At 38.3% G+C, this 11,463-nt stretch overlaps 1 protein-coding gene across 1 annotated transcript; it reads right to left on the reverse strand.

The window, feature by feature from the left end:
• Positions 1–6,146: 6,146 nt before the first annotated feature.
• LOC114627546 (histone H2A-Bbd type 2/3-like) lies at positions 6,147–6,491 on the reverse strand. Its single transcript, XM_028775434.1, has one exon. It carries the CDS (start codon positions 6,489–6,491, stop codon positions 6,147–6,149), a length of 345 nt encoding a protein of 114 aa, XP_028631267.1.
• Positions 6,492–11,463: the final 4,972 nt, after the last annotated feature.

The raw sequence follows: 11,463 nt of genomic DNA on the forward strand, positions 1-11,463 counted from the left end.
CTTTCTTTCTTTCTTTCTTTCTTTCTTTCTTTCTTTCTTTCTTTCTTTCCTTCTCTCTTTCTTTCTTTGTCTCTTTATTCCTTTCTTACTTACTTCCTTTCTTTTTTCACTCCATACCAAAGCTTTCATATATTATTTTTCATATTTTATGGCACTTATGAACATCAGCTTTATAAAATCAGTCACTTAACTTTATATAGCATATATTATTGATATAAATTTATTAAAATCTGTTAGAAAATATTACTAGTGTGACAACCTAGTTAGTCTGAGAGTATTTTCTTATTTTTATTCCATACTACTAATAGATTCTTTCTATTTCTATTTTCTTTTCTTGAGTTATAAAAGAAAACACAGCAGAAAGTGCTTCTTCAACAGTAAGAATGCAGTAACTATGAAAGATTTGTGATATGTGTTCAGTTAACTTTAAAGTTTATTTTCATGCTTACTGCTTAGTACATATTCCGGATCTGTTCTCAGTTGCTATTATTGAATTGTTATCATCAGAGAACTGAATTTACCCATTGGAATCCCTCCTGCTATTACTTCTCAAAATGCCCCACTCATTGTCCTTGCCCTCCATCCAGTGCTCCTGCTTGTCAGGCATTCTAGGAAAGCCTGTGTTTGTTGAAACATGGTGAAGCTATGTAACACCTGTTTAATTTGAATATATAGGAGATTTGACAAGTATTAAAATAGAGCCAAAATGGGAAAATTGTTTCTGATGTAGAACAGGGCTGGGATGGCAATTTTATAAATACTGTCATTAGAATTTATGAAAAAATATTTCATACTTATCATTGCAATACTTTGGAGTATCAGAAAGGGCATACTGATTCCCCTCTAATTCTCTATCTATTAAAAACTTTTATAGAAATTTTTGATCTCCTTTATTCAGAAAAAGACCATCCTGATAATTTGAAAGATTTGTGCAGTGAGCACTTTTGGTTCCAGAATCTATGAAGAGTAAAAGCAACCTTTTACCAATTAACATGAAGTAATTTCTAATGAAGAAAAACTTAATATGCATATGATATAATGGCAAGAAATGACTAGGCTTATAAAGGCAAATAATAAAAGTTTATCCCTTTATGACCATTATATGATGTTTTTAGGATTTTGGAGTTTGTTTTAACCCTGAGCTTATTTTTGGAATAGAATAAGAATTTCTTTGATTTATATTTTTAAAATGTAAATGGAACTATTTCACATTCTCTCAAGATGAAGTGGCCCAATTCAATATTGACTTTTGGCCACCCCACCCCCAATCTGGAAACAATATAGCAAAGTGATTAATAGTCATATGTAAAAGAATTAACAGAAACTAAAAATAGACAAAGAAAATATACTAAGTATGATCAGTCATATGAAAACACCTTATGCACATGCTTATTGACAAAAAATTGAAAGAGGATTTAGTAAGATAGTTGAGCAAATAAGGATGCTTCCCAGCAAATAATGAAATGTGAGTTTCATTCACAAAGGTGGATGATGAGAATTGAGACGTAGAAGTTGTCTGCTGATCTCCTTTCACATGCACGCTCTGGCTTGCATATTACATCTTCTTCCATATGCACACACATGTGCAGGAGCATACTGCCCCCCCTCAAATAATTCTTCTAATTCATTTAATTATTTTAATGAAAAAGAATTTAAAAGTAAAAATGATGTAAGAAAATAGGAAACTAATTGTTTCTCAAAATACAAAAAAATTTAAAATACATGCATACTCTTAATGGTAATAAAAATGATATAGCTACTATATAAAATATGTCAGTTTCTCAGAAAATTAAAACTACTAGAATATATCGTTCTTAATTCTTATCATATAATCAAATCCAAAGTACATCAAAAGCATCCTGTATGCCATTTTAATTATAATACAAAATTTTTATTTAAAAAGATAGCCTAATTAATAGCTATAATAACAGATAACTCTAGTCATTCAAATATCATGTAACAGAATATTTAAAATTTTGGCAATATATCTAAGAAAGCTGATGAAATTTACACACAATGAAATAATACACAATGCACAGTACTTATAGAGGTTCCAATACAGTTTATTTCTAGGGAACAGCCCATTAACTTTCAGTGATTAAATGGTTTAGCAAACTCTGGTGCATGTTCTTTACAGAATACTATTCAACAATAAAAATCAATAAACTACTAACAATATAAATTGTATATAAACTATTAACTATTGATAGAGCATTGTGGTTGAGCATCCAAAGAATTATATGCTTATAAATAGCCAATGCAAAAAGGATCCATACTTCCTGATCAAAACTAGTCAGTTAGTGCTTTCCAGACATTGGTGATAAAATATGGAGATGGTTGTAGATATAAGATATCAAACGAAGTAATCCTTAAATTCTGGTTTTCATGAAACTATTTCATTTCATAACAGCATCAATGATAATATTTCAATTTTATTTATTGTATTACAGTTTTGAAAGATGAAACCTGGGACATGAGAAACTGAGTAAGGAGTATACAAGTTCTCTTTGTTAAATTTTTGAGGTTCATGTTAGAATCCATGGTGCTGCTGCTGTGTGGGTGTGGGTTGATATCTGTGGACCATGTTACTACTAAAGGCCATGCTAACATCTATGATGTGTGCTGCAGCCTGAAGCCATGTTAATGTCTATGGGCTATGCTGCCACCTGGGGCCATGTGGCTACATGTAGCATGTAGCTGAGGCCCAAGTTGAGGTGCATGGGCTCTGCTGAAGCCTGCAGCCATATTGACATGAGTAGCCTACACTGCTACCTGAGTCTATGTTGATGTCTATGAAACATGCTGCCACAGAGGACCAAGTTTAGATCTGTGGTCCTACTGCAGCTTGAGACCATGTTTATGTCTGTGATCCTTATTCCCATCAGAGACTATGCTGAGGCCCATGGTGTGTGCTCCAACAGAAATCATATGGGAGTCCACCATTAGTGCTCCCACTGGCTGTAAAAGCCAATGAAACCATGTTTTGCAAAGGTATCAAAGATTGTAAATTCACAGTTATGAAAGAGAGTCATAGGTTTCTGTAACAATCCCTCTTCCCTCTCCCTCAAAAGTAGCAGCCTAGACAGGAAGACTCTAAGGGAACTCTTTTGTTTTCAAATCTTTACTAAATTATTTTATTTATTTACATTCTAAAAGTTGCCCCTCTTCCCAGGTCACCCCTCTATGAGTTCTTCACCCTGTACACCTTCCCCTCCCCCACCACTGAGAGGGTGTTTCCCCATTTGCTCAACCACCCCCATCTCACACCTACCAGCATCCCTCTTCCCTGGGGCATCAAGTTTCCACAGAATTAAGCACATCTTCTCTCACTGAAGCTATATAAGGCAGTCTTTTGCTACACAGGTGTCTTGGACCCTGAAGCAAGCCATGTATGCTCTTGGTTAGTGGCTTAGTTCCTGGAAGCTCTGAGGAGTCGAGTTATTTGACCCTATTGTTCTTCCTATGGAGTGGCAATCCCTTTCAGCTCCTTCAGTCCTTAGGAGATGCCAATGGTTGGTTGTAAGTGTCTGCATTTGCCTCAGTCAGTTGCTGGTAGAGCCTCTACAAGGACAGATCTGCCAGGCTCCTATCTGCACACACAATATGTCCTCTGTAATAGTGTCAGGATTTGGTGTGCTCTCATGGGATGCATCCCAAGCTAGGTGGCCTTTCTTTCAGTCTCTGTTCCATTGTTATCCCTGGATTTTCTTCAGACAGGAACAATTCTGGGTAAAATTTTTGAAGATGGGTGGGTGACCCCCTTTCTGAAATGGTGGCCATGTCTACCGATTGGAGTTGGGCTCTTCAGGTTCTATCTCCCCATTGTTGGGCATTTTGGCTAATGCCATTCCCATTGAGTCCTGGTAGCATCTAAAATCCTTGGCCTCTGGAACTTTCCAAAGGATTCTCCTGCACCCTAACTCCCACTGCTGCATATTTCAATTCATTCTCATGGCCCTATGGGTTCCCCTCCTGTTCATGCTTGACTTTGTCCCTCCTTTTTTCCTCTCCCCTCCCCTCTGACACCCAATTTCCTCCCTCCTTCTGCCTCCTGCGAGTGAAACCCCATCCAAGTTGGTTTCAGTTATCCACTCTTGGACCTTCCCTTCCTTCTTGTTAAGCTTCCTGTGGTCTGTGAGTTGTATCATGGGTATTCTGAACTTTTTGGATAATATCCAGTTATTAGTGAAAACCCTAAAAAAATGTGATAAAGATGTTGAAGTGTAGCACTCCAAAATTGATGCATTCTGGCGGCAGATGGGGAAGGAATCCACTTTCTTTATGGGGCTACCCACTGGAAGTTCTATCATGCTTTGAACACACAAGCAACACACATTAAACTTACGGGGTTTTTTGGTTTATTTTGTTTTTCTCTTTTCCTTTTGGCGGGCTGGCCACAAGAATCAGGGGACAGGCTTTGGAAGACTGGGAATTGAGTGTGATCATGGTGCATTGTGCAAAATTCCCAAAAATCAATAAAAAATATTATCTTAGACAAAAGCTTTATGTGTAACTATAGACACTCAATAAATATCTTTAATATCATTGTACTTACAATGATGTGGACATATAGTATATTGTGCTGAAATGGAAATATATAAGACAGTTAGTAATTGATTGTAACTATGACTTAGCTTATAGTCTCACCCAGAAAAGTTTGAGACATGACAATAATACACACACACACACACACACACACACACACACACACACACACTGGTTATTTGTATGGTTTTGAAGTCAGCAAGGGAAAGAGTACAAATTTAAAAAAAAAAACATAGACAATTAGAAGACAGTAAGATACTACTAAGGTGAAACAACTTATAAAGAAACAAGTTTTATAAGCACGCAGTTCCTGTCATCCACATCAGGATCTGCCTTTGGTGACTACACATGTGATGGATAGCCAGGTGGAGTAATCTCTGGATGGACCCTCCTTCAGTTTCTGTCCCACATTTTGTCTCCATATTTGCTCCCTTGAGTATTTTGTTACCCCTTCTAAGAAGGAACGAAGCACGCACACTTTGCTCTTCCTTCTTCATGAGCTTCATGTGGTCTGTGAGTTGAATCTTGGATATTGCAAGTTTTTGGTCTAATATCTACTTATCAGTGAGTACACACTATGTGTGTTCTTTTGTGATTGGGTTACCTCATTCAGGATGATATTTTCTAGTTCCATCCGCTTGCCCAAGAATTTCATGAATTCATTGTTTTTGATAGTTGAGTAATATTACTTTGTGTAAATTTACCACATTTTCTGTATCTATTCATCTATTGAAGGGCATCTGGGTTCTGTCTAGTTTCTGGCTATTATAAATAAGGCTGCTATGAACACAGTGGAGGATGTGTCCTTGTTATATGTTGGAGCATATTTTGAGTATATGCCCAGGAGTGGTATATCTGGGACCTCAGATAATGCTATATCCAGTTTTCTGAGGAAAGGCCAGACTGATATCCAGAGTGGTTTTACCAGCTTGCAAAATCACCAACAATGGAGGGACTTTCCTCTTTCTCCACATTCTCACTAGCAGCTGCTATCACCTGAGATTGCTGTCTCCTTAGAGGTCTGCCAGAGCCTGACACATTCAGCGGCAGATGCTCACAGCTAACCATTGAAGTGATCATGGGGTCCCTAATGTAAGAGTTAGAGAGAAGACTGAAGGAGCAGAAGGGGTTTGTGGTCCCACGGGAAGAGCAACAATACCAACCAACCAACCAACCAGAACTCCCAGGGCCTAAACCACCAGCCTGGGAGCATATAGGAAGGGCCTCATGGCTCCAGCTGTATATGTAGGGGAGGAAGGCCTTGTTGGGCATAGATGGAAGAGGAAGTCCTTGATCCTGTGAAGGCTGGATGACCCAGTAAATAGAAATCCCCATTATATATCATAGCAAAGATGAGAAGAAATTAGATAGGTAAGATGCCGCCTTACATAGAATCAGACATGAAAACAGTTTGTTTGTTTGTTTGTTTTTTCAAATAAAGCTTTATTTAATAAGAACACAATTGGGAGAAGGGAGGAAGGGAACTGTTCAGGTATTTAGGGCTGTTTGTAGGAAAAGTTGGGCAAGATGAAAGGATTTATAATGGACTAGCGGATGGGCAGGTCAGCAAAGCAGATCCAGGCAGCAGCAGGAGCTAGTACTTAGTCATGAGCCGGGGCCACCTGGGAGATGGTGATGAACTGGAACAAGTCACTGAGCATCGTATTGCTGTAGACCGCCACATCCAGCAGCTCTGGAGTGATGCGTCTCTGAGCACCTCTGCGTTGGGCCTCATTGCCTGCCAGCTCCAGAAGCCTGCAGGTGAGGAACTCCAGGATTGCTGCCAAGAAGATGGGCATTGTTTCACTCAGCCTCCGGGCATGGCCGCCCTCCCTCAGATGGTGTTCCACCAGGCTCACGGCAAAGATCAGCTGGGCTCTGGAGGTGCGGGAACGACGGTGGCGAGAGGAGGACCCTCGAAGACTGTTCTCCGAAGTCCTGGGCATGCTGGCCTCAGAATAAGATGTCACAGGAAGACTTGGCTCTACTTGGCTGCTCTCTTCACCTGGTAGCTGTCTGCTGACCTGCTGGGCCGTGGGCCTCAAGTCAAAGTCCAACGTCCAACTTTTCCGTTTGTACCAGGCTACGTATCCTAGCAACCCCTTATTGGTTCGAGCCCACTCCCACTGGCTCCCACTGATGACCTACATGTTCCAAGCTAGAGCTCTTTGGAGGTGTCGTCATCACTTTGTGACCTTGGGATGTGCAAAGAGACTTCATGACATCGAGTGTCAGGCAGTTTATGCTGCCTCATAATTCTCTATTATATTCACTGTCAGCCTGCTTTAACTTATTCAGATAACTACTTCAGCACCATGTTGTCAGTACAGAAATTTGTTCATAAGGATATCTATTCCTTATACATGCTTAAGAACATTTTGGCTTGAGAAATAGGAAGAATGTTCTAATCTGATTTCTTTTACGGTTCAAAATGGGCAAAGGGAATGCTCTTTTTCTTGCCTTCTCGTTTTTGCCACCTCTCCTCCAATACTGATCCACTTCATTTCTGTCTCTCAGAAAACAATGGCTTCTGAAGATAACAATAAAACATAACAAAATAATATAAAATAAGATAAAACTGAACTCATCATATTGAATTTGGACAAGACAAACCAACAGAAGAAAAGAAACACAAAGTAAGGCACAAGAATCAGAGACCTACTAGTATATAAACACAGGAGTTCCATAGAGATACTTAAGCTTCTGAAGACCTGCATTGACCTTGGGCTTTCTGCTTCAGGCTCTATGATTTCATATGAGCTTTAGTTGATTGATTTATTGGGTCTTTGTTATCCTGGTATCTCCCATCTCTTTTGGCTCTAATACTCTCTTTTTTTTTCCCCTCTTCTGTGGGGTTCTATGAGCTCTGAGGGTAAGAATGTAATGGAGACATCCATTTAGACCTATATGTTCCAAGGTCTTCATCTTTTTGAGTAATATCTGGTTGTGGGTCTATGAATTTGCTCCCATCTGCTACAGGAAGTATCTACTTTGATAATGGCTGAATAAAGCATTGATCTATGAGTATAGCAGAATATAGTTAGGAGACATTTTTTAAAGACCCCTTTTTAAGGATCAATAATAGAATTTAGCTCTACCTTAGGTCTCTGAACTATCTGGTCTCTGGAATTTGGTTATCCAATCAGTATCAGGTATGGGTTCTATGGTGGTTTGAATCAATATGACCCCCTTAGACTCATAGGGAGTACCACTATTATGATGTTTGGTCTTTTGGGGCAGTTATGGCCTTGCTGGAGGAAGTGTATCATTGGGGCTGAGCATTGGGGTTTCAAATGTTCAAGCTAGGTCAAGTGGCTCCTCCCCACCCCCTATATTTCCAGCACCATGTCTACCTGCCTGCTGCCTAGCTAACCATGATAATGGAATAAGCCTCTGAGCCATTAGCCACCAAAATTTAAAAATTTTTGTTATAAGAAATGCAGTGCTCATAATGCCTCTTCACAGAAATAAAACACTAATAAAGAACTTGGTACCAGGAACACGAGTATTACTGCAATAGGCCTGAGCATGCTTCTGTTTGAAGGAATTGGGAACATTTGGGGGACTTTCAATAGAAAAGCAGTTGAATGCTTTAAGTAGGGTTTAATTGGTCATACTAGTAGGATTTTGAAAGACAGTTGTGTTGAGAGTTATTTGAACTGTGAGGGCCTAGCTTAAGAAGTTCCAAAGGAGAAGAATATTAGTATGTAGCCCAGATATGGTTCTTGTAATATATTGGCAGAGAGTGTGCCTTTTTTCTGTCTTTTTCAAAAAAGTTGCTTGAGGCTAACTCGAAGAATTATGAATTGACAGCTTTGGCAGAAGATATTTCCAGACAGCCTAGCATTCAATATATCATGCAGTTATTAGTGGCCATATTTATGCAGATCTATAATGAAAAACAGCAAGCTGAACAAGGAAAAACAAAAATGTATAGTTTGAAATAAAAAAGAGGCACCAGGAAGTATAGACAGATTAAAGAAAAGAGTGATGTTAAATGGAGGAAGACTCAAGCAAGCTAAGCTTCTAAATTGTGAAGATTTTTTTAAGTAAAAAGTTATTTAAACATGTTAAAGCCTGGTATGGTCGTACACACCTTTAATCACAGAACTCAAAAGGCAATGGCTGGCAGATCTTTTCAGTTCCTGGCTAGCCTGGTCTATAGCATGATTTGCAGGATAGTCAAACTTAGACAGTGAAGGAAATCATAAAAACCAGAAATCTGGGGAAAATATAATTGAATGAAGAGGTCATGTTTCTTCCCTAAACTTAGGAGCTTCAGCCATGTGGTTCTAGGATTCATGTTAAGTATGAAAGAAAGATGTTATAGAATCTCCTTCTGAGACCAAAGAAAGCCACGGAGACTAGGCGTATGTCAAAGACATCTCTTTATGTAAGCCTAGAGAGGTCATTGTGTGAAATGGTGCCTTGGAGAACTCGAGATGTTGGAGATACCACATTTGTAGGATACCTGCCAAGGAAAGCTTCTATCAGGGAGTGACACTAGCACAAGAGAAATAAATGTGATCCAGTCAATGAAACTGAAAGGGATTGAATGTATGAAGAGTACTTTGATATCAGACATGGAGATGAGTTTGGAGATTTCTTAGCTGGTTTTAGTTCTCAGGTCTAGTATTTCCCCATGATTCTTTCTTTCCTCCCTTTTGGAATGGTAATATATATCCTATGCCATTATATGTTGAGAGTATGTGATCTGCTATTTCATTTTGACTTTACTTGGATCTACAGTTAAGAGACTCTCATAAGTCTCAGAAGACTTTGAACATTGGGCTTTTAAACTGAGTTGAGACTATGATAGATTATAGATGGGGATTTTTGAAGTTGGACTGAATTCAGATTTGCATTCTGTTATAGCTACACTCCTATGGGAACTAGGGAGTGGAATGTGGTGGCTTGAATGGAAACAGCCCTCATAGGCTCTCATAGGGAGTGGCACTATTAGGATGAACCTTGTTGGAGTAAGTATGACCTTGTTGGAGGAATTGCTTCACTGGGTATGTGCTTTAAGGCTTCAAATATTCCAGGATCTCTCTTCTTGCTAACTCTTGATCTGAAAGTAGAAGTCACAGCACAGCGAGAACTTTCAATACCTGTCCAGAACAATGTCTGCCTGCATGCCACCATGCTTCCCCTATGACAATGATGGACTAAGACTCTGAACTGTATGCCAGCCCCAATTAAATGTTTTCTTTGTTAGGAATGTCCATGGTCATGGTTTCTCTTCACAGCAATAGAAACTCTAAGACATGTTTCATCTCATATAATGGGCCTTATGCCAAGTTAGATATAGAATGGTTGCTCCCAAAAGCTTTGTGTCATTACTATTCTAGTATATTTTGTAGGTAGCACAGCACTGTAGACCAAATATTTTGTAATTGTTTTGATATATATATTTCTCTTTTGGTAGTTTGCAGATTGCCTTCCCATACCAAAAACACTAGAATGTAGGGGGTGAAGGTTCTATGTAGGCAGCGGCTCAACTTTTTTATGTTCAGTGAGTTGTATGGGTATTGTTTTCATCAATGGGGAATTGCTGTCAGTTTTTTGAAAACAACCTATTATCTTGGCAACAGCTTGGGTTGTTTGGGGATTTCAACGGACAATTTTGCCAACAACTCAATTGGATGAAACCCAGTTCTTATACTGGAAACTTCACTTTGTGATAAGAGATGGCCAGTTAGAACTCTGTCTCCCCATTATTAGCGATATCTTTAAGATCACCTTCATATATTTTAGGATGTTTCCACTAAATTAGGCTTCCATACTAACCCCTCAAATACCCCTCAATTCTAGCTGTCTCTCCCTGCATACCCTCCCTCAACTGCACCTCTCTTCTTCCTCCCTACTTGTCCTATGCTTCTATCCACCTTCCCTAGTTCACTCATAACATCTATTTTATTTCCCCATCTTAGGGATATCCACGTGTCTCCTTTGGTCCCTTCCTCTGTAACTAACTTCTATGGATCTATGGATAAAAACTTTGTTGTTTATTAAACAGATAATATCCATATATAAGCAAATACATGTCATATTTATATTTTTAGATATGAGTTATCTCATTAGGGATGGTTTATTTTTCTAGTTCTGTCAAATTCCATGTAGTTCCTGAAATGTTCATGTCATTTTTTTTAAACAGCTGAATAATACTCCATTGTGTAAATATACCAAATTTTCTTTATCTATTCTGTTGATAGACATCTTGGTTGTTTTCAATTTTTGGCTATTATAAATAAGGAAACATTGAACATGGTTGAACAAATGTTCTTGTCATAGGATGAAGCTTCTGTTAGGTAAATGTGTACTAAAAGTGTTGTATAGCTGGATCTCAAGGTAAGTAAATTCCTAACTTTCTAAGGATCTGCTGCTTTTATTTCCATTATGTATGTACAAGTTAACACTCCAACCAGCAATGGATATGCTCCAAATCACTCACCACCATGAGGTGTCATTTGTGTCATTGATTTTAGTCATTTTGGCAGGTATAAACAGAACCTCAAATTGCTTTTGATTTGCATTTTCCTAGTCACTAAGGATGATGAGTATTTCTTTAAGTAATTTGAAACCATTTGAGTTTCTTCTGTTAAGAATTCTCTTTTTAGGCCTTTATGATGCTTTGAAAATAGATTATTTGGATTTTTTAAAAATTTCTAATTTCTTGTATTCTTTATATATTTTGTATATGAGTCCTCTTTCAGATGTGGAGTTGGTAAAAAAAATATACATTTTCCCATTCTATATGCTGCTGCTTTGTCTGAAAGATAGTGACCTTTGCCTTATGCAATATTTTCAGTTTATGAGGTCTCATTTATTAATTTTTGATTTTAGTGCCTGTGGTAATGGTATTCTGTTCAGGACGTATGCCCCTATATATGTGAATTACAGGCTACTCCCCATTTT

The sequence above is a fragment of the Grammomys surdaster genome, unplaced genomic scaffold (genome assembly GCF_004785775.1).
Source record: "Grammomys surdaster isolate TR1022 unplaced genomic scaffold, NIH_TR_1.0 61, whole genome shotgun sequence".
Lineage (NCBI taxonomy): Eukaryota > Metazoa > Chordata > Mammalia > Rodentia > Muridae > Grammomys > Grammomys surdaster.